This window comes from Lontra canadensis, unplaced genomic scaffold, assembly GCF_010015895.1.
Source record: "Lontra canadensis isolate GAN:19392208 unplaced genomic scaffold, GSC_riverotter_1.0 scaffold73, whole genome shotgun sequence".
NCBI lineage: Eukaryota > Metazoa > Chordata > Mammalia > Carnivora > Mustelidae > Lontra > Lontra canadensis.
The window spans coordinates 10,866,225-10,890,568 of record NW_022631067.1 but is presented as its reverse complement, the minus strand read 5'-3'; the positions used below and the strand labels follow the sequence as shown (position 1 = coordinate 10,890,568).

General features: G+C 38.4%; 1 protein-coding gene across 3 annotated transcripts in view; it reads left to right on the top strand.

Annotated features, from left to right (window-relative positions):
• PCCA (propionyl-CoA carboxylase subunit alpha) overlaps positions 1-24,344 on the top strand; it is a 397,106-nt gene that overhangs the window by 96,146 nt on the left and 276,616 nt on the right. For all 3 annotated transcript variants that reach the window (XM_032881100.1, XM_032881099.1, XM_032881101.1), the window contains one exon: positions 12,447-12,578. In XM_032881100.1, coding sequence (XP_032736991.1) covers positions 12,447-12,578 — 132 coding nt within the window. The remainder of the gene's footprint in view (positions 1-12,446; positions 12,579-24,344) is intronic.

The following is a 24,344-nucleotide window of genomic DNA, read 5'->3' as shown; positions in this document are numbered from 1 at the left end:
TAGTGCCTTATTTATTTATTTTTTGGGTGCTTTTATTACTCTCTACCATGTATTGTTTCTGTTGTTTGGAATGTGTTGTTCTACCAGACTATAAACTCCTTGTGGGCAAAACCCAGGTCTTGTCCAGACCAGCATGCTTCTGAGAGTAGAAAGGAGCGCTAACCAGGTGGTTACTGGGGTAATAGTCACGTCCGAGAACTGTGCCGGGCACACCTGATGTGTGAGCGGTGTTCGGTAGTCCACTCACGGTCTGACTTACTGCAGAAGCACTCGCCCCCTGGACCTGTTCGCAAGCATGAGAAGGTAGCAAGATCTTAGTCTTGTTTCTGTCACTTTACCTGGTTATTTCTGACGGTGGGCAATTCATTTCATCCTTTGGATTCTAATTTTACTGACCTGTTCAGTGGAGAGGATTATCTGTATCCTGCTGGTTTCTTGGCTCCCCCCTTTTGAAGAAAAGATATTAAAAAACCTTTAAAACTGTGAGATGTCCTACAACATGATACTACTGTAGAATTTAGAATAAAATGAAGATTTTCTGACTTTGTAAACAAACTGGAAGTGTTTATAAAGTGGTTTTTAGCAAAAGCACAATACAATGCCCTATAGACAGTGTTAAATAAGTAAATTAAAAAAATATTAGTGCTTGCTTCGGGAACACATATAGTTAAAAAACAACAACAAACCCCACATTATTGGTGTTATTGAATTCCTTTTTCTTTTACTTTTTTTAAACTTAAAAAAGTTTCCCACCTAGAGATAACCTCTATTTGGGTCATTCCTCTACATCTTACTGTCATTTGCACTTCATTGCGTCCTTGTTAATGACCAAACTGAAGGGTGAAAGTAGCAGGTTGGTGGGTTAGACTGTGCTGAGGAGTGTGAGGAATTACTCAGTTGTTCCTGGCAATTAATTGGAAATCATGATCTCTGCTTTTTTAGCATTCCATTCAGTATTTGAAATAAGCTTTATAATGTCAGCTATCCTAGAGCATGGCAGTTAAAAATGTGCCAACAAAAAAGAATATCCCAACTGTAGGTAGAACATGCTTTATTCAAAACATATGACTCTTATTTCCATCCAGTGGTGGTATCGAAAACTTGATGTGTTCCAGAAAGCAGTAAATTAAGCAAGCAGTACGGGAGGACTTGTACTTATAGTACATTTAAAAAAGAAATACATAAATATTTTCAAAGGAAATAGAAAAAGTACATAATTCAGATCATATCCCAGACCAATTTAAAACAAATTTAAGTGAAATTTAGTATCTAATACTTGGACCAAACAAAAACTCTCTAGCCTTTCACTGGCTTACCAAGTGACTATTCCTACTCACTGCTGGCAGTAAATATTAACGCACTGTGAGGCATGAACAGGAAGCCGAGTCATGAGGCATCTGCATTAACATCCCCTCATGCTAATTGAAGTATTATTAAATCTTAAATTTTTTTTTACTTAACACTGTAAAATTGTTCATCTAATTTCATAGTCATTATATGGTATATTCCAAAATTGAACTGGGAAAGTATTTGTTTTCAATCCAAAAGTACCAATTAATTTTAGTATTCATGAAACATTAAAAATAATTGGATCAGGGAGAAATGAAAGCAACTCATTTTTAATATCCAGACTGTAGGGACATAAAATATTTTATGTGAAGCGCAAAAGAAGGAAATTACAGCTTCATAACTAGTTTCTGTGGCCAGTTTACACAAGGAGAACCTTAGCAACACATACAAATTTAAATGTGAAGCTTCTTTGTTCTTTAAGGTACGCATTCTAAAAGGAAAACTTTAAAATTTGTTCCTGCATTTTAAATGAAAACTTTATTACTGTTACAACGTAAATTCTTGAAAATGCCAGGTAGCTCAGTGATAAATTTGACAGTTTCGTCTGAGAAAATTTAGTGTCATTGAATTGATCATCAGTATTTTGCCAGTGTATTTTGTTTTAAATGTTCTAATTATTAAACTAGAATTTCTTTAAAAGAGGGAGGCTAAGATTCATCCCAACACCTGACTTTTTTAGTTAACTTTGATTTTCTCAATGTGATTGCCAAGGAAATTATTGAATTCATTTTCTCTGGGTATCTTCTCAATTGCTTTTCTTTGATTCTTGCCATTGCAACCAGCCTGAGATTTTACATGATAAAGGAAATCTGTGGAACTAATCCTAGAAACCTCTTTCTGTTTTCTCACATAATACCTCCAGGCACAGAAAAGACAGAATACTTCATTTGCATTCTTAAACATTAGGATCTTAGAATGAGTCTTTCAGCTGGAAATGTTATTGCATCTACATTTCCCCTGAAGAAAAAAAAAAAAAAAAAGGTTAACAGCCCACTCAGGTTTATGTGAACTCATCTCTTTTTAGTCTCCTGGTCTGCACTAAGAGTGAGATCAATAAAGCTTAAGTGCCCAGCATCTTTCTTCCTTACAATCAGTGAGACTCTGGAAATAGCTATCCGTGCTGATTACAAGGAACCGAAAAGAAGAAATCAGATATGCACAAAAGAGATGGCAAACACTGACAAACTTTAATCTTAATCTTCTGAAGTGGAAGGAACATTCCCAAAGGTGATATAGAATATAGTAACGAGAATTTAAAAAAAAAATAGAATATCTTCCCTATGAGCTTGAGAAGTTTATTTACCCCAAAGGTACAAAGATATTCAGAGATTTATAGTTGATTTCAGTGGCTTTTATTAAATTGGGAAGTACCCCAAACCTTTTGTTTGCTCCAGGTACTTTTGTCAGAAACCCAAAACATTTAATAAAAGAAATGTAACCGTTCTCAGACTTAGTAATAGCTGAAAAGTAGACCTGGACATCATTCTACTCTCTAATATTAGAAGTAGAAAGTGTTCAGTTGCTATAATGCTCACTTCCTGTGAATGAAAAAGAGGGTTTTATATGTAACTATATTCCGCAACTAGAAAACCTGACTTCTGCCAATTGTTACAGTGGGGGCAGTTACTGCCCCTCCATTTCCCTAACTAAATATTGTACATGGCTATCATCTGGAAGTAATAATATTGCTTGAATGAATTGTGCCAAGTAGACACTTAATACAAAATATACACTAGCCCGAATGAAATCCAGATACTGGTGATAATGAAAGAGAAAGACACAGATTTCTTTGGCAAAATTAAGTCACAGCATACATGGTGCTCTTGTACAGTAAATACAGGTTATAAGTATGTCATTAGATTTCATTTGATCTTGCAATTAGCATCCCGAACAAATTAGCAAACTGTGTTGGTTTATAAGTTTATACTTAGAATTTTAGAATGAAACTTTTGTCTCCCCTCTACCACTCACCCCCATGGCAGTCAAATGCCTTGGTGTTCTTACCCCAGTGAGTCACATAAATTGGGTTCTAAATTCCCAGTGAGCTGACCGCACCTTAAAGAAACGGATTCCTGTAAATGCAGAGGGTTCAAGGCCGGTGGCACCCTTTTCTAGGGTTGTTCTGTACTTCTTCTGATTGATACCCCATAGTCAGTGTAGAGAAAAAAGAATTAGGATTTGGTTTCCAGTCTTCTCTAATCCCACACTGTTCTGCTGTACCGCTGGCTCCTGCAGTAGAACGTTGAATGGTAGTGGTGGGAGGGCTCATTCACACCTCGTTCCTGTCTGCTCCTGGGCCAGCTGCTGGTTTCGCTCCAGAAGTTGGTGTGGCCACTCTGAAATCACCTTAGAAAATTTGTATTATAAAATAAAAGTGCGAAACTATGCAAAACAAATGTGTGGCTTGCTTAAGGTAAATAACCTTGTAGTTACTGCTTAGGTCTAGATTGTAGGTGTTTGCCCTGGAACTTGTCCCTGTGGCCCGTCTCAGTCCCGTGCTCAGATCTCTCCCTGTTCATACCCACTACGTGACTCTTCTAGCAATCCTTTTCTTGCATTTTAAAAGTTTTTGCTGTCCAAATGTGGATCCCTAGAAACTATGGTTTGTCTGGTCCATTGGTTTTCAAATTTATGCCTTTTAAATTTCTCTTAATCCACAGATTCAGACCTTTCTTTTCCTCACAGTTTTCTGTTGAAGAACCTTGGGTTATTGCCTTGGAGAATTTCTGTCCATCTTGACTTCATTGAGTATGTGCTTACGGTATTGCTCAGGGTTTCCTCCATTCTTGGCATTTTCTGTAGATTGGATTCCTACACCTGGACTTAGAGATGGGATGAGATCTGGGTTTGGATGCCTTCAGCCACGACTGTAGGAGGTCCATAGTGTCTTGTCAGCACTTCTTACAATGTAAGCAGCTTTTGATGCTTACTGTCCGTGTCTAGTATTTCACTGGGTAGCAAAATAGTGATATTTTAACTCTGACATCTTTTTCATTAATTGACTGGAATATATTTAGGGGCTCTTAGAGGCTCAGCTGGTTATGCATCTGACTCTTGATTTCATCTCAGGTCATGATCTCAGGGTTGTGGGATTGAGCCTTGCCCGGGCCCAGCATGGAGCCTGCTTAAGATTCTCTCTCACCCTCTCCCACTGTCTCTCCACCCCCTCCCCCACTCATACTCGCTCTCTTTCTCAAATAAATAGGAATATATTTATAAAGAGACACTTTGCCACATTTATTGTTTGGTTACCTGGTGGTACAATTCATAGAGCAAGATAAATGCACAATTCTTTACCTTTATCTACTAGTTTTTGAGCTGATGAGTGTTTCCTTATCCTTCAAAGTTGACCCAGTTCTTTTAAAAAGTATCATGAAGTCATAGATTGAAACCTATTTTGTATGCTTAAATCTGTTGGCATTACTAGCGAAGCCTAACTTGTTTCTCTTAGGCCAGAGGGGATTCAAGTTGGGTCATGGTCTTTTTGACTTGACCTCCTAATCTTTTACAGCTTCCTTGTTCTCTAGTCTGACAAGACATTCTAGGCTCACATTTTACATTCCTGCTCCAGGCCTTTAATCAGCTATCACTGTTGGGTTTTTTTCTTTCTTTCTTTTTTTTTTTTTTTTTTCTTAAATGGTATTAGAGACCACAGTCAGGGTGCCAGGCATGGTCATTGCTCTGATGGTCTTTGCTTCTAGGCCTTTTAGTTTATAGGACTAGGAAGATATGTGTATTAACAGGTTTTTAAAGACATATGTTAATTACATATGATGTATATATTAACTATGTTCTGTTAGTAGAATATATAACATGCTAATATATTTAATATGTATATTTAGATATAATGCTATCCCCAAGCACAATTAGGGTGTATATAATGTAAATATGTAATATAGTTATTGCGTAATACACATGCTATATAACAAATACATAGTGTTTTTCATATATATGTGTATGTGTACACACACACACACACACACATATATATATATATAAAACTTGTAATAAAAGTATAATTAAATATACCCTGTACTTTACATGAGATTAAAAATACCTTCTGTGTTCATGGTGATATTTTCAAACAACTTTTTTTTTTTTTAAGATTTTATTTATTTATTTGACAGAGATCACGAGGCAGGCAGAGAGAGGAGGAAGCAGGCTCCCCACTGAGCAGAGAGCCTGATGTGGGGCTTGATCCCAGGACCCTGGCTGGGATCATGACCTGAGCCGAAGGCAGAGGCTTTAACCCACTGAGCCACCCAGGTGCCCCTCATGTGATATTTTCAATTAAAATTCAGGATAACCTCCTCTTTGTTACCCCTGCCTTTTTGTTTTCATATTTAGAGTTCTGACTGTCTGGGACAGGGGAGATGATAAAATTAGAATACTTCATGATTCTTTGTCTAGTCAGTAGTACACACACACACACACACACACACAGAACAATCTGAGGATGACAGTGTCAGTATTAATATGATTACTGAAAACTCTAAAGAAGTTTTATACATCATCTTGCTGTTCTTCCCTTACTTTAAAAATAGTTGTACTGTATCTGTTGTCAGGAAATACAGCTAATATGGGGTACCTGGGTGGCTCAGTCGGTTAAGCATAGGACTCTTTGATTTTTGGTTCTGGTCATTATCTCGGGGTTGTGCGATCAAGCCCTGTGTTGCGCTCTGTGCTAGGCACGGAGCCTGCTTAAGATTCTCTGTCTCGCTTCTTTTGCCTGTCTCCTCTCTCTTAAAAAAAAAAAAAAAATTAAGGCAAAAAAAAAAAAAGAGAGAGAAAAAATATAGCTGGTATAAAGCATACTCTCTCCTTAGCCTTCATTTGGTTTTAGTCCTACAGGTGACCACAGGCCCTTTACTTGACCTCTTTAGTCATTTTGTTTTTCTGAAGCTTATTCTGTAGAAGGGAGTGTACAAACCTTTTTGTAAATGGCCAGATTATTAAATATTTTTGGCTTCACAAAACTTAAAATTACTCAGTCTTGACCGTGGTAGCAAGAAAGCAGCCGTACAATGTGTAAACTAAAGGGCATGGTTGCTTTCCAATAAAACTCCTTCAGTTTCATGTGATTTTTCACATGTCCGGATACAGTATTTTTTTTTTTTTAAGATTTTATTTATTTATTTGATAGATCACAAGCAGGCAGAGAGAGAGGAGGAAGCAGGCTCCCTGCTGAGCAGAGAGCCCGATGCGGGTCTCGATCCCAGGACTCCGAGATCATGACCTGAGCCAAAGGCAGTGGCTTAACCCACTGAGCCACCCAGGAGCCCCCGGATACAGTATTTTTTTTAAATGCATTTTTAGATTTTATTTATTTTTAGATTTTATTTATTTATTTTTAGATTTTATTTATTTATTTTTGAGAGAAAAGAAGAGTAAGCACGGGCAGTTTCATGTGATCCTTCAGTTTCATGTGATTTTTCACACGTCCGGATACAGTATTTTTTTTTTTAAATGCATTTTTAGATTTTATTATATTTTTGAGAGAAAGGAAGAGTGAGCACTTGCAGGGGCAGATGGAGAGGAGAGAGAATCCCAAGCAGATTCTGTGCAGGGTGCTGAGCCTGATGCTTAGTCTCATGACCCTGAGATCATGACCTAAGCCAGAATCAAGAGGTGGATGCTTAACCGACTGAGCCACCCAGGTCCTCTAGGATGCAGTGTTCTTAAATTTTTTTCTCAAAAATGTTGTTTCCCCTCTACAATCCATATACATATACATAAATATATTATTTTTAAGCAGTCTGCACCCAACGTGGGGCTCCAACTCCCAAACCTTTGATCAAGAGTTGCGTGCTCCACTGACTAAGCCAGCCAGGCGCTGCGGCCACCATCCACTTAGGTTGGCGGACTGTGCGCAAACAGGGAGCTCGCCAGCTGAGGCTGACAGTCTGGAGTTTGCGACCTGCAGGTTTGTTCAGTTCCTCAGAAAGAGGCCCTGAGTTCTTGTTTGTTGTTACATTTTCTCTGCACTTTTTTCTTGGATGTCAGTTTTGTTGGATTTAAAAATCCTTGGCTCATACTTTTTCTTGACTATGTTACTCTGTTTTCTTTCGGCTTGGACGACCATTGTCCAAGTCTGGTGATAATTTAAACGTTTCTTTTGTAGAAATCACATATTCTTTTTTTTTTTTTTCCTTGTATTTTTTTCTTTTTCTTGTAAGCAGTATTGTTGGAATAAATCGTGGTCATTCTGGATTGGAATTTCTCAGTTTTGCTGTAGTATGTCTTTTTGCTATCTATTTCCAATTTTAAAACTATTTTCTTGAAATATAGTTTTTGGTATTTTTTTCCTTTGCTTTAGTTTTCTTGAAAGACTCCTCTTAGCCATATGTTGGATGCTCTTTCTCTTCAGTTTTGTCATTTTTCTCTTGTATCTTTTAAAAGTAATTTCATTGTTTTGGTATCTGATTTCAGAAAAGTTTTTCTTTCAGTTTCTCTCTGTTTCCTGTAAGGCTTTATCTGTTTCCTTTATTCACTCTTGAGTTTCCTCTTGGTTAGTCTTCATTTCTAGAATGATATTTTTTCTTAATTTCTGATTTTATCTTGAGGTCTGTCCCCTCATTTCTGAACTTTTTTTTTTTTTAAAGATTTTATTTATTTATTTGATAAAGAGACAGCAAGAGCGGGGATATAAGCAGGGAGTTGCCAGAGGGAGAAGCAGGTTCCCACTGAGCAGGGAGCCCGATGTGGGGCTCTATCCCAGGACCCTGGGATCATGACCTGGGCCGAAGACAGACACTTAACGACTAAGCCATCCAGGTGCCCATTTCTGAACATTTCTAAATCTGATTTATGTTATTTCATGTTTTCTGTAACTTTAGAAAATGTTTTTTAACAGTTTTGGTCTGTTGCATGTTGTTACATTTTTCTCCTGTGGGTTTTTTTTTTTCCCCCTTCATGGATGTTATTCTAGTATTTGTTTTTTTTCTTATAAAAACATTGTATGGAATTTTATCTTGATCCTTTTATTTTGCATAGTTTTATCTGTAAAGTTTTCCTCTATATTGCTTTTTAGAGAACTGTATAGATTTTTGAAATGAGTGATACATGTCTAAGAAGTTTTAAGTACTTGAATAGAGATAGCAGGAAAAGTTTTTCTAAAGTCTTAAAAAGATGAATTAACCTTGTAATCTCCCTGTCCTTCTTTTTGGTGTTCATACTGTTATCATCGTATCTGGGGGTAGCCTTTCTGTCTGCTACTGTGTGCTTTTGACATAATCATATTAATTTTTGGAAGTTTTCTCTCACTGGCTTACTTTTTTAACTCATGTGTTAAGTTCCCCATACCAATCTTGAACTGACCTTTTCTACCAGAAACTCTTTTTCCTTTTAGCAAGGAATACTTTAAAATCTAGAATCTGAGTCCTTTGTGCAATTCAGCAATTTGTTCATGGCTCTGTCTCTTGTCTGACTCTAGTTTTAAAGTTATCCAAATAGTATCGTGGTGAGCCTAAAGTATATGCATTTAAAAGAAATCTGAATTCATAGTGTAGCGGTTTACTTAAATATTTCTGAGAATAAATTATGTATCATGTATTTTTTATAAATGATGATTATTTCTGTCCTTCATTCACAACATAAAGCCTGTTTTAAGTTAAATCTCATTATTCCCTAACACGCTACTCAAAACCCTTTTTTTCATTCTCTCAAAATTTAACCAGAATCATAAAATCACAGAATTTAGAAAATGAATCTTAGAGCAGTGATTTTGGCTTTTTGTAATTTCTTTCCTATGTAGTGCTATTAAAGTGTTTTCCAATGCTATTTTTTAAAAAAGGCCACTTAAAAAAAAAAGATGATTTAAAGATTTATTTATTTATTTTGGAGAGAGAGTATGCAGGAGTGGGGTGGGGGTGGGTGCGGGGGAAGGACAGAGGGAGAGAATCTCAAGCAGACTCCCTGCTGAGCATAGAGCCTTATGGGGGACAAGACCTCATGACCCTGAGGTCACCACTGGAACTAAAGTCAACGGTCGGATGCTCAACACTCTGAGCTGCCCAGGCCCCTGAAACGCCCGTGACTGTAATGATACCTTCAGGTATTACATTCGTCATTCAGTATAAATTTACAAGGACCTTATAAAGCATATATTTGGATGTGTATGTTATTTCTATGGAATGTCAAAAAGACTTGTGATAAAGGGAGACAGAGAATTGGATCGTTGACAAAAGATACAGGGTGAACTAAAGATTATCAGAAGGGTGGTCCTGATAAATTCTGCCCTTAACTTTATAATCGCACAGATGACTCTGGTCAAAATCTCAGAACTTTTAAAACATGGTCCATCAGGGGCACCTGGGTAGCTCAGTGGGTTAAGCCTCTGCCTTTGGCTTGGGTCATGGTCTCAGGGTCCTGGGATTGAGCCCCACATCAGGCTCTCTGCTCATCAGGGAGCCTGCTTTCCCCTCTCTCTCTGCCTGCTGCTCTGCCTGCTTGTGATCTCTCTCTTTCTGTCAAACAAACAAACAAACAAACAAACAAAAAAACATGGTCCATCATTTTGCAGTTGACATACTTTCTTACCCTGACCTCATCCTTGCTCTTGTGGTCAAAGAATTAAGGAAGTTAAGAACTAGGACACTGCCTTCTCATTTTGCCTTAATGACATTTAAGGGCTAACCCAGGGAATACTACCAAAACATCTAAAAGAAAGAGAAATTTAGTTCATTGAAACATCTGTCTGAGTAGTTACCCAGCTTACTAATACTGGCTATTTTTCTTTTCTGTTGGATGGCACAAAAGAATAAGTCACCAAATCCTTGATGTGAGCTTTTTTCCTTGGTAATTTTACATTTTGGGGTAAGTAATTTGTCTCAAATTGGAATGTGTGAGAAAAATCTAGTTAACTAATCAGAGGTTCCTAGTTGTTGGGCTCCTGTTAATCAGAATTTTTACTGTATAATCATAATGTATTTTGGATGTTCTCATTTATGTTATTTTTTCAACTCTTTGTGTAGGTATTCTGATTACTTGATAACATCTGTCTACCATAGTGGTATTTAAAACTGCATTCATAACAAAAATTCCTCCATCTTAGCAAATAAAATGAGAATATGGAAAGACAACCGATAGTTGAAACATTATTGTTTCCTCTTGACTTGGCTTGGCATTTAGTGGGTTGCAGGTTTGGGATGAAGAGACGTGATATGATATGATAATTGCTGTGGTCCAAAATGACTAGTTTATCCAGCTGGAGACATGTGGAGTATGTGGAGTGTGTGGAGATGGAAGCCTACGACCATTTTTGCTCTCTTGCAGAGAGCACTTTTAATGTGTTTACATTTTGAGGGTCTCACAAAAGATTTTTTTTTTAAATTAAGAAAATAAGGTTCTATTAGTAAAACTAAATACGAACATTTGATGGGGAGGTACTTTATGGGCCTCTGTCTTGGCTGAAGAGGTTTCTCATCTCGCATTCTTCCATTTATAACTGGTAATTGTAGGTATTTGGGTTCCTATAATGTATTTTGAGGTCCTGTGGACCTGTCTTACTTTTCTAGTGTTCTCTTTTTATCAGGACTTCTGCTTAAGAGATAAGAACTAACAGTTTTAGCATTTAGCCGGGTGTTTTACATTATTATTTTATTTAATCCTTCAATCAAACTTGCAAGGTGATTATTATTCCCATTGTCATACAAAAAAAAGGAGACTTTATTTGTTCAGAATCTAAAAATTCCCTTTTCTTCTCTGTTGGTTTTGGACACAAGGGAAATTATACATCCTGAGTTTAAAGGCTTTGGTTTTTCTATGGATTTTATCTGAGTGGTTTCATATATAACTTTTAATTTTCTTCTGTAATTAATGCCTTTGAAAATCCGTATCTCAGCCTGGACTCATCTTAGAACCTCTAGACCTCTCTGTCAGTTTCCTGTGCACTATCATAGACATCTCACCCCCCAATTCTTTATCTTCCGTACATTGCTTCTGTTGATTCCCTGCTCTCCTTCCATCTTCTGCTCTGGGTGTGTTTAATCCTCTTAGTTCCTAATGGCGGAGAGACAGGTCCAAGCAACATGCTGCAGTAGCTACTCTGGACAATACAAGGAGAATGAAGCTCCTTCCCCCAACCATGAGTCCTTTCAGGCACCAGTGCTAATAGATCGAATGCTAGGCATAAAATACACGATTTATTCTTTATGCAAATCTGACCAGAGGTCATGGGAGAAGCAACAGGTTCAGGGCCTGGCTCTGATGGTGCCAGGGATACATTCTGGTTTTCCATTTTTCATATTTAATCTCCATTCTTCACCCAGTAACCTTATCCTTTACTTCAGCAGCGTTCACATTTACTTCTCTAGACGGTGCCCTGTGGTGGCGCTCTCTACATCATGTTTTGTTCTCTCCCTGATTAGTTTGTTGGCAGAATTCATTAGCATCTTGTTCATTATAATACTGCAAACACAGGGGTGGATCCATTGCTTGGGAACTAAATGTGATTTATACAGAAGAGTTTTGTTGAAACTATAACTCTACCTGGTAAATTCCCACTGTATTCTTGACTCCTTTCTTGTAGTCACAAAGGAGGTAAACATTCTGTACTTTCTTTTGTCTATTTCCCTGAGGTATTAGTGACCACGTTCCCCTGAATTAGTGGATATCCTGTGGTTTTCATCCATGTCCCCTACATTTAACTCGAAGCCTGACACAGAGTTGGTATTTAATAAAAAAGGACATTTGTGTTGAACTAGGCAGTGTGCTGTAGGGGAGGGAGAAGGCAAAGATTTATGAGGTGTTTTAAAGGTGAACCTACTGTTTAGGTTAGGTGGCAGGATACTGTATATAAATATACTACAGAAGTGGCTTTCCCAAAGAATACTGTTAATATCACACATTTTGTTACTTTGTTATCATTCATTTGTTACTTTTCTTTGGCTCGACTCTGTTTCCTAGATCTTTGTGCACTTGTACTGTATACAACACTGTATATTTTAATGTATTGGCTCAAATGCTTTGCTTTTAAGTTGCTTTTGGTATGTAAATAATTAGTAAATATACATACGGGTTTTTCTTTTTATAAAGTTGTGACTGTATCAAGCGCTGTATTGTTTTTGTTACACATTTCTACTTGTGTTTCTCCACAGGCAGCAGCAGATGTCGTTTTCATTGGACCTGACACACATGCTATTCAAGTCATGGGTGACAAGATTGAAAGCAAATTATTAGCTAAGAAAGCAAAGGTTAACACAATCCCTGGCTTTGATGGAGTAGTCAAGGTGAGAAACTATGTTATTGTAATATACATGTCCTTAAGGGAAACATTTTGTGAAAAGCACAAGATAAAATGCGGTTATTACTTAATGTAATAATATAAATGCAAGACGAAATGCAAAAATATGCATGTGTAGGTTACAATAAATCAGTGTTGTTTACACTGGATTAGTCTATTTTTTTTTTTTTTTAAGATTTTATTTTTAAGTAATCTCTGTGCCCAACATGGGGCTCGAACTTACAACCCCAAGACCAAGAGTCGCCTGCTACACAGACTGAGCCAGCCAGGAGCCCCTAGATTATTTTAAATGGTATAAATTAATAGGATTTTTACTTAAAAATTAAAAGGATTGTGTGGTGCAAAAAAACAATGAATACTGTTATGCTGAAAATAAATAAAAAATAATTAAAAAAATTAAAAGGATTTTCTGGGGCACCTTGGTGGCTCAGTGGGTTAAACCGCTGCCTTTGGCTCAGGTCATGATCTCAGGGTCCTGGGATCGAGCCCCGCATAGGGCTCTCTGCTCAGCGGGGAGCCTGCTTCCCCTCCCCCCCCCTCTGCCTGCCTCTCTGCCTATGATCTCTGTATGTCAAATAATTAATAAAATATTAAAAAAAATTAAAAGGATTTTACTTAAGCATTGTATTTCATGATCAAGAATTTTTTTTAAATTGAAGTCTCATTGACACATAAAGTCACGTTAATTTCAGGTGTACAACATAGTGATTTCACAACTCTATACATTATGCTATGCTCACCACAAGTGTAGCTACCATCTGTCACCAGACAACCCTACTATAGTCCCGTTGACTGTAGTCCCTGTGCTGTAGCTTTTATCTCTGTGACTAATTCGGTAAGTGGAAACCTGTACTTCCTAGTCCCCTTCACCCACTTACCCATCCCCCCACACCCTTCCCTTTTGGACACTTACCAGTTTGTTCTTCGTGTTTATGGATATGAGATTCTACCTTTTTAAAAAAAGGTATTTTATTTATTTATTTAGAGAGAGAGAGGGCACACAAGTGCAGAGGTGAGGGAGGCAGAGGGAGGGGGAGAAGCAGGCTCCTGGTTGAGCAGGGAGTCAGATGTGGGGCTGGATCCCAGCACCAGGATCACAACCTGAAAAGGCAGCCATTTAACCAACTGAAGTCCCCCAGGCGCTAGTAGATTCTGCTTTTTTTAATTTGTTTTTCGGATTCCGCATATAAATGAAGTCATATGGTATTTGTATTTCTCTGACTTATTTCACCTAGTATAATACCCTCTGGATCTATCCATGTTGTTGAAAATGGCAAATTCTCAGTCTTTGTTAAGGCTGAGTTATAATCCGTGTGTGTGTGCATGTGTTCTCTTCTTTATCCATTCATCTATTGGTGAACACTTGGGCTGCTTCCATGTCTCTGCTGTTGCAAAGAATGCTGCAGTAAACATAGGGGTACATATATTTGAATTCATGTATTTGTTTTCTTTGGGTAAATACCCCAAAATAGAATCATTATCATATAATATTTCTATTTTTAATATTTAAAGGAACTTGCGGGGCATCTGGGTGGCTCAGTCGGTTAAGCTTCTGCCTTCGGCTCCAGTCATGATCCCAGGGTCCTGGGATTGAGCCCCACATCAGGTTTCCTGCTCAGCAAGGAGTCTGCTTCTCTCTCTCCCTCTGCCCCTTCCCCAGCTCATGCTCTCTCTCTCTCTCGTTCTCACTCTCTCTCAAATAAATAAATCTTTTTTCCCCCCCTTTTTTTTTTTAAAGGTACTTCCATACTCTTTTCCTCAGTGGCTGCTCTAGTTTGCATTCCCACTGACAGTGCAGGAGGGTTCTTTTTCCTCCACATCCTCACCAACCCTTGTTATTTCTGATCTTTTTTGATTCTAGCCATTCTGACAGGTGTAAGATGATGATCTCATTGTGGTTTTGATCTCTGTGTCCCTGATAATTAGCAATGTTGAGCATCTTTTCATGTGTCTGTTGGCCATCTGTATTGTCTTTTTTGGACAAGTGTCTATTCAGGTCTTGTGTCCACTTTTAATCAGATTATTTGTATTTTGGTATTGAGTTATATAGATTCATTCTATATTTATTGGATATGTCATTTCAAATATCTTCTCCTGTTCGGTCATGATTAATATTGACTCATACTTTCATAGGAAAAAACTTGATGATTTAAAAGATGTTCTCTTAGCGCTCTGGATTGCATTTAATGATGGTATGTGTTTAACTTTTGTAACATTATGATGTTCTCTGTGTATCTTTGTGTTGAGCTTCTGTCCATATGCATAAAACATCAATTATAAATGTGTTTCTGGTAGAAAGTGGAATAGCTGTAGATGATTCTAGATCCCAAACATAACTCCTCATTAAGTAAGCAGCTTTCACAGCTGATGCCCAGGATCCCTCACCACATGGTGCTTCCAGTTTAGGGGAAAGAAATGTGGTTGTTTTCTTCCCAGGGCACTGTAACTCCTTGTCACTTCATAGCTGTCACCTTAGTCTCTCTTCCCTTTCACAGCCACAGGTCTTAGAAGAATTGCCCTTACTTGTTTTCATGTCTGCGCTGTTCACTTAATCATTAATCTACCACAGTCAGGCTTCTTTTCCTCATTCTTATGGAAATTTCTCTTGCAGTGGTTACCAGCAACCTTTCCTACTCAGTAAATTCAGTATATAATTTGTAATCCTGGTCTTTAGCTCTTCAAAGTATTTGAGCTTTTGGTCACTTTTTCCTATTTGAAATATCTGTTTCTGGCACATGACTCAGTTCTAGTTAGGTTTTTGTATTTTTTGGCGTGTTTTGAATGCTTGTTCTTAGTCTTCATGCTGATTGTTCTTCCTATCTTTGTTCTGTAAATGTGGTTTTATTTTGGATTCTGAGTAGTAAATATTTTCTTATCGTACACTCTCACTCTGGGGCAGCCTCACTTATTCTTACGGCTCACATGTCAATTCTCTATGTATTTATCTGGGCTAGATCTCTCCTGAATTTCAAAACTGCATGTGTGGTTGCTTCTTAAATAGTTTTGCTTGATGCCCCTGAGGCATCTTGAAAGTAATAAATTAAAAGCTAAGTTCATAATTTTCTCTTTGATTAGCAATTGGCAAACTGTGTCTCCATGCCCATCTGATTAATAAATAAAGTATTGCTGGAACACAGCCATGCTCTCTCCTTTACTGATTGCCGATGGCTGTGTTTTTCCACTAGTGACTGAGTTGAGAAATTGTGACAGACCGCGTCACGCAGCAAGCCTGAAATATTTATTACCTGGCCCATTCAGAAGGTGTTTGCTGATGCCTGTAAGCGTCTCAACCTGTTTCTTTCCTGCCTTGGAAAGGGGTGCTATTTTCTACATTGTTTCTCAGACTAGAACCTCAGAGGCTTCACCAGCTGACTCACTCAGGCACCCCACCCAATTAGCTTTCAACACCATTGCTTAAGTGACCTTTCAGAAATCCAGATTCAATCTGATGCCTGTGTTGAAAAACTCTTGAATGGCTACTAATTCAAATCCTTTAAATAGCTGGGCTTTGTTTTTTCTCTTCAAACCGATAGTGTGCCGGTTTACCCTTTACATTGCGTATGCCAACCATATAAGACGTCTTTCAGGTTCTTGAAACTTCTGTACTAGATTCTGTCATGCATGTTAATTCTGCTTCTCTCTTCATTCCTTATTGTCTCCTCATTGTGTGGCTGTTGGCTTAAACATAACATTCCTCACAGAGGCATTCCTCAACTGCCTAGATTAGATTAGGCCTTCTGCTGTATTTTCTCTTAGTACCCTATACTTCGCCCATCACATTTTAAATCATTCATACATTCATCTACTAAGTAAATATTTAAGTGCATACTATTTGTCCAATGTTGTTTGAAGTGCAATGTGTATAGTAATGAACAACAATAATAAAAATATTCCTGCCCTCATGGAGCTTATACTATAGAAGAAAGAGACAGACAGTAGACAAATAATGAAATACATAGTACATGCTATGGTGAAACATGAGACAGGGAATGGGGGAAGGGGATGCTAGGAGGGTGGTGACAGGGCAAGTCATGCAGATATCAGGAGGAAGAGCAAAGCATATTAGGCAGAAAGAGTAACAAGTGTAAAGTTGTTGAGATTGAAATGTACTTGATGTTCAACAACCAACCAGGAATCTTGTGGCTTCTGTGGTCAAGGGAGAGAAGAATCAGAGATGAGGTGATTGAAGTAGGATGTAGTAGGGAGCTCAGATTTTATAGGCCTTTCTGCCCATTTTAATGATGGGTTCAATGTATACTTCCCGCATGCAATTACAAACTCCTTGCTGGAAGGGATTGCGTTCTTTTTGTTACTGCATCACTTACACATGTGCATGGAACAGAGTCAGTGCTCATGAAATACTTGTTGGGTGAATGATCTCCTAGGGGATGAATTTCTACACATATAACTGTGGTATACACATTATCTGTCATGTAGTACATATTTACTAGACACACCAGAGGAAGGAAAGCATAATGAAAAACCGAGAGAAAACATAAAACAGACAATAGAAATAGATTCACATATATGCTGTAGATACTGGAGTTGATGATAACTGTGAAATAAGTACAATTGATCTGTTAAAAGGTTTTTTTTTTTGAAGAAAATGTGGAAAAAATAAACGTATAAAGAATTTCACCAGGGGTTCCTGGGAGGCTCAGTGGGTTAAGTTGCCGATTCTGACTTTTGGCTCAGGTCCTGATCTGATCCCTGAAGTCATGGGATTGAGTCACATATTGGTCTCTGTGCTCCGTGTGGAGTCTGCTTTTCCCTCTCTCTCTGCTTCTTCCCCTGTTTGCTCCCTCTCTCTCTAAAAAAAAATAAATTTAAAAAATATTTTTAAAGAATTTAGCTAGGGAATTTGAGTCTCTAGGTAAAATTAAATGGAAAGTATGTAATGGCAAATATATGGAAGTAAGGACTTTAGATAGGTATAATAATAAACTAAGTAGAATATAGGATCCATGTGTAGTGTATATCAGTATTTCATCACTTTTTATGGCTGAATAATATTACATAATAAGTCTAAACCACTTTTTTTTTTTTTTTTAAGAGAAGCTAATCATTAGTTGATGGACATTTGAATTATTTCCATCTTTTGGTGATTATAAATAATGCTTCTACAAACATTTGTGTGCAATTGTTTGAGTATCTGTCTTGAGTTCTTTGGGGGTATTTACCCAGGAATGGAATTGCAGGGTCATATGGTAATTCCATGTTTAACTTTTTGAGGAACTGTCAGGCATCCAGACCTTTGTATAATCCTCTCTTCAGTTTGGGTAAAACCTGTGACTTGCTTCTCTATTAGAATATGGCAAAGGGTGATGGCCTGTCACTACCTGAACTAGGTTATATTATAGAGCAAAGGTGATTTGCTATCACTGCATTAACTTTGCATTGTAGGGCAGAGTAATTGAGTGTTACTGCTGTGAGTATGTTTCATTATATAAGACTCCATTTTAGGAGACTAGAGAACAAATTCTAGTTTTTGACTTGACATAAGCAGCCATGTTGAGGAAGTCCACATGACAATAAACTTCAGGTAGCTTCTAAGGATCTGAGTTAGGGCAGTCTCTGTCTGAGAGTTAGCAGAAAGGTAGGGTGCTTAGTCATGCAGCAACAAAGAAAGGAACTCTGCCAACCATCTGAATGAGCCTGGATTTGTCCCCAGTTGAGCCTCCAAATTAAAAGGCAGTATAGCCCACACCATGACTGCAGTCTTGAAAGACTGAGCCGAGTGTGATGAGTGTGACAAGTCTTTTCTTTAGTAGGCTGTCAACTGTTGGTTTTTTCCCTTTTTTTTTCATTCTTGTTTTAGAGAGCTGTATAAATTCAGGTGGTGGTTTGGATGGGTTATTATGAACTGTGATCTATTTTGCCCCAGTATTTCTGCCAGTATAGTTTTAATTTTTTTCAACAAAATATCTGGCCTTCTTGAGAATTTCAGTGTGGGCTTGATTTTGGTCACAAAGGTAGTAATGAGTCAGAGGCTAAGTTAATTCTGTCTTGATGATGAATAGCAGAATCCTCAGGAATTCACACATGTGGTCATTAGGAGAGAGTATGTTCTGGAAATTCTGTTTGTCCTACATATTCTTTCTCATGAAGTCAGTGGGTGTGGTGTCTTGTAGGAAGAAGATGACCTAAGCTGAAATCAAGAGTCAGATGCTTAACTTGACTGATCTACCAAGGCGCCTCTCAAGAGATTGCTTTAATGGCTGGAATAGAAACATCTCGTTTCATCTGTAAGGCCATCAGTTTATTCTGCTTCTTATTCTGCTTTTGTCTATGGGCTCTTGAAAAATTTATAGTATCGAATTAAAGATATGTCTGTGTGACTCTTTCCACCAGTTTTTGCTTGTTTATAAAATTTTCTGTTTCTGGCTTAAGGCTACTCACAAAAAGTGAAGAAGGAGCTGGATCACAACTGCTTCGGGGTCCACTCCTGAATGCCTACACGTACTACGGAGCCTGTTTCTGAGGGGCCCAATAGATGTCTCCTTTCTTTGCCAGCACAACCAGATGAGAGGCCAACCTGTGTTCATAGGAAAGATTCTGATAGTGCTTCCCCAGGACCTCTCCCATTATTTCTAGTTTTTCTAAACTTGTCTGGTTTCCTATGCAATTAGGAGTCTGAAGTCACTCTTAGGTCTTCCATTTTGCCCTTGTATCCAGTATGTATGTATGTATTTAATCTCTGGTTCTTTTTCTTTTTAATTTTTAAATTAAAAACATTTAAAAAAAAGATTTTATTTAACACAGAGACGGAGTATGCAAGCGGGGGGAGCAGCAGAGGGAGGAGCAGGCTGAGCAGGGGCTCAACATGGGGATTGATCCCAGGACCCTGAGATCATGACCTGAGCTGTGGCCACTTAAAAGGCGCCCCTTTTATATCAGGTTCTTTCTTTCTTCTTCTTCTTTTTTTTTTTTTCTTTTAAGAGAGCACTAGAGAAGAGAGAGCCAGCACAAGTGAGAGGCAGAAGAAGAGGGAGAAGCAGGCTCCCTGATGAACAGGAAGCCCTGACGGGCTTGATCCCAGGATCCTGGGATCATGATCTGAGCCGAAGGCAGATGCCCAACCTACTGAGCCACCCATGCACCCCTTATCTCAGGTTCTTACTAGCAGTGTGAGCCGATTCATATCAATTTGGGGACCCTGGATTATTTATACGTTCCCCATTTTTTCTCTGTAAATGTCTATCTAATCTTTGTAAGCTTTGGAAAGTCTTTGGTAATGCTTCTTAGTTCAGAATGAGACCAAAGTTTTAATTTAGCCGTCAAGGCTGACCCAATTCTGAAATTAGCTTAATTTTATTTTTATTTTTTTTTAAAGATTTTATTTATTTATTTGACAGAGATCACAAAGTAGGAGAGATGCAGGCAGAGAGAGGAGGAAGCAGGCTCCCTGCTGAAGCAGAGAGCCCGATGTGGGACTTGATCCCAGGACCCCGGGATCATGACCTGAGCTGAAAGCAGAGGCTTTAACCCACTGAGCCACCCAGGTGCCCCAATTAGCTTAATTTTAAAAGGTAATGTTGCTTTGAGGGTTTCTGGCCAGTTAGAAGAAAGGGGGAGCAGGTCAGTGGAAGAAAGAGCAGAGCAGGAGGAAATGGAGGAAGACAGGACGGAGGAAAAGGAATAGCAGGATAAAGACCATCGGGTTTGACAGAGTTTTAAATTTTTCACATTTTTCATTTGGCTTTTCCTATGCCTTTCCTTCTTCCTTTGAACTTTGTCTTCCCTGTGAATTTCATAAGGAAGCAAATTTGGAATCCGAATTTCTTTTGGAAGCTTCCTTATTGAATGAAAAAAATTACAGAACACTAGGTATTTGAGCTTTTTATTAACTGCCCCCCTACCCAATCAGGTGACTCCCGCACGAACCGTTCATATCAAAAGCTTACAAAAGAGTCTGTGGTAATTTTTTTTTTTTAAATTTTTAATTATCCTAGGTAAGATTCTGGTTTTTAGAAGCATAGGAACATAAACTTGGTTTCTGGATTTAGTACCTTTAAGGAGAGGTTTGCTTCAGAGAGCACAGACTTGTCCTGAGACGAACCCACGAGAATCTTGTAATAACATATCAAATGTGTTGTTTGTTCACCTCACGTCTTGGGCCCCCAGCGGAGTGGTTGGCCATCTCTAATGGTAGCCCTGACAATATGCAATGCCTTGGTGGTTTAAATTTGGAAGGGAGAGCTCTCCCAGATCCAGACTCCCATGGACGAAAGTCAAGACAAAAAGTTCTCAACTTTTGTTTGTTTGATTTTACAGATTTTATTTATTTATTAGAGAGAGGGAGTGAGTGAGTGAGAGAGCACGAGTGGGAGGAGAGGGAGAGGGAATAGCAGACTCCCACTGAGCAGGGAGCTCCCTATGGAGCTTGACATCATGACCAGAACCAAAGGTGGACACTTAACTGACTGAGCCACCCAGGCACCCCTCAAGGTTTTGATGTGGTTTCAAAGGAAATTTTATCCTGTTCAGATACCAGTGTGGTGGAATCCCCTGAATTCATCAGCTTCTGGAGCTACATGAAGGTGAACTTCTAGGTCTTACACTTGTCTTCTTCCATGTAAACTTTGTCTATGGGCTTAGAACAAAAAATGTCAAGGATATTTTATTTCTAATAAGGAAGTCTTCCTCTAGTAATAAACATTTTCAAATCTAATCCAAATATCAAAGGATTCCTCATTCCTGAGTTTCCTAAAAAGGAAATCGGAGCTCTCCCTGGTGAGATTTTTGTCACTGTTGTGGTTGGGGACACCCCTGGGTGTGGGCTCACTGGGCATCAGAGGAGCTCTGCGTTTTTTCGAATCCAGGGTCTTTAACAGAACTTAGTGGAACTTCCCAGATTGCCTCAAAGTGTCAGTATCTTTAAATGTAGTAGGTATAATAAAGTTGGCTTTGCTCGTTCAATGAGTTAATCTTTTCCGGAAGGCTGTAGTTGACAATCTGCATTTGAATTTGCAGCTGCTGTTAATTTGTAAAATAGGGATAAGTAGCAAGTAGAAGAAAAATCCACTTACCTTTTCAGTTTTGTCTCCTCGTATGCTTTAGGCGACTTTTAAGATCCATTCATGCCTTCACATAATGGCAGATTCTCATTACCTGTGTCACTTTTAACTGTGGTGTATAGTTCTTGACACCTGTTGTCTGAATTTAGTTAAGCCCTAACTGAACATGTAGGTTATATTTTTCAGATAAACATTTAAAAATAATTTTAGGAATGCCCTTTTGTTTTGCTCCTAAATTTTCATTCTGGTTTTATTTCTAGCTTACTTTTAGTTATTTGTTATAAAAGGCTGCACATACTTTTTAAAGTTCCGTTATTTAGTTTTCTTTTGTAGTAACCACATTCGTTTAGAACTACACTGTTCTTCACATTTAATAGTTTCAGATTTGTTACATAAGAGATTACTTTTAAGGGCATCTATGCAGGTAGAGTTTTGCTGATGCAAATAAATAGTATAAATTTTTGCAATACCATGTGGTTTTAGCAATTGCATTAACAATACTTTTCCATTGGAAGCATGTATGTGTTAACTATAGGTAGTTCTATCTTTTTTAAATCCATAGGTTGGTTTTTTTATTTTGCTTTAGTTTTGTTGGTTGTCCCTCCCCTCCCCTCCCCCCCTTGGCCTGTAGTATCTTTTTTTTTTTTTTTTTAAGATTTTATTTATTTATTTGACAGAGATCACAAGTAGGCAGAGATGCAGGCAGGGAGAGATGGGGAAGCAGGCTCCCTGCTGAGCAGAGAGCCCCATGTGGGGCTCGATCCCAGGACCCCGGGATCATGACCCGAGCTGAAGGCGGAGGCTTTAACCCACTGAGCCACCCAGGCGCCCCTGGCCTGTAGTATCTTTAAGGCTAAATTTCGTTCTTTGCTTTTTAAAAAGATTTAATTTATTTATTTGACAGAGAGAGCAAGATAGCACACAAGCAGAAGGAGCAGGTAGAGGGAGAAGGAGAAGCAGACTCCCCACTGAGCAGGGAGCCCAATGTGTGGCTCAGTCCCAAGACCCTGAGATCATGACCTGAGCCTAAGACAATCGCTTAGCCATCTGAGTCACCCAGGTGCCCCTAAATTTCTTTTTTTCTTGACAACTGTTTTCTAGTTTTTCCCCACCAAGTAATGTTCACCTAATTTGAGTAAATTAATGTGGTTTCAGTTCGTTACATTTCTTTTTAAAACGTTTCTTCCTTTCCCATTTGAATATTTAGGCTAGTGTATGGAGGGTGTATAGAGATGGTTTGCCACAGCCTTGTGTGTGGTTTTCATTATGTCTTGTTCTTGAATCATTCTTTTGATTAGAGGGAAACCACATTATTTTAAGGTATAATCCTCAAGTAGTCATCTATAACAAGTATTTGCCTTTAACAAGTTCTGTTTTATTCAACATCTTATTAACTTAATCTCCAGAGCTTGAGAGAATTTTAGGGTATGCATCTGAAGCTGGTCGAAGACAGAGTTTGGACCCCCTGCCCACTTGTTTAACAAAGAATAATGAGCTACAGACTCTGATTTCAAAGGGTTTTAAGTCCCCTTAGGTGACCTACAAGTAGACAGGCGATGTAGTGCATTTTAATTATTCGAAGCTCAGAGTGCGTGGGTCTCCAGGAGCGGGGCCGCCTAACCTAGTTTGAGGACGCCAGGGCAGATGGAAGTGATAGCTAAGTGATAGCTGAAGTTTGAGTAGTAGTGAGTTAGCTAAAAAATGATGGGAGACACAGCCTTTTTTTTTTTTTTTTTTTTTTTTTTAAGATTTTGTTTGTTTATTTGACAGAGAGATCACAAGTAGGCAGAGAGGCAGGCAGAGAGAGAGGGGAAGCAGGCTCCCTGGTGAGCAGCCCTGAGACACAGCTTTAAGGTATACAAGAACACCTTATTGGTAAAGTTTGTTGCTGAGCCCCTGCGTGAGCTTTAGAAAAGTGCTGGTCTCAGCACCCGAGGCCGCAGAAAAAGAGTGAGCTGGAGAGAAAATGAGGATCCAGATATGTGTGGTCTTGACTTCGACGCGCCTGGGTTTGGGGGTGGCTCTGTTCGCATTGGGAGCCTCTGAATGGTTTCCTGTAAAAAAGTTAACATGATAAAATTATAGAATCAGATAATTTTCTTTGATTTGTGATGTGGAAAACGGATTGGAGCAGTGCAAAGCGAGGTTGGTCAGTGAGTTAAAAGTGCTTTTCCTGGGCATGAAATGATAGAGGCCTAAAATAAAGTAGAATTTGTCATTTCTCCAATCTGGTACATGTCAGGAGTGGGGCAGAGGGAGGGATCACTGCATTTTGTTGTGATATCAGCATTCCAGCTTTGGGGGAAGTTCATTAAACATCTCTGAGTTCCTGTTGCCCTTCACCTCTCAGAGCAGAGCAGAGTGTGGTAATGTGTTTGAATGAGGCTGGTAAATTGCACAGTATAGGCTTAAAGTAGTCATTGTTCCTGTCACCTTATTAGCCGGATTTTAAAAACTGTATTCTTGCTTTAGCAAAAAGAGCCAAATAATAACAACAAAAACTAGCATAAAGGGAATAATTTTAAAAACCAAAAATAACCAAAAAATGGAAAAGCTGTGTCCTGGTAATTCCAAAGTACATTATTAGACATCAGTATCCTTTTGTCCTGCTAAACCAAGAGTGACCTTCCTGATGATGCCTCAGAGGCTTTTTTATTTTTGAAAAAGGATTCAGTTACTTTTACTGTGCCATTTTATGGTTGTAAAAATGTGTATAAAGTGTGTTAAAATGGTAT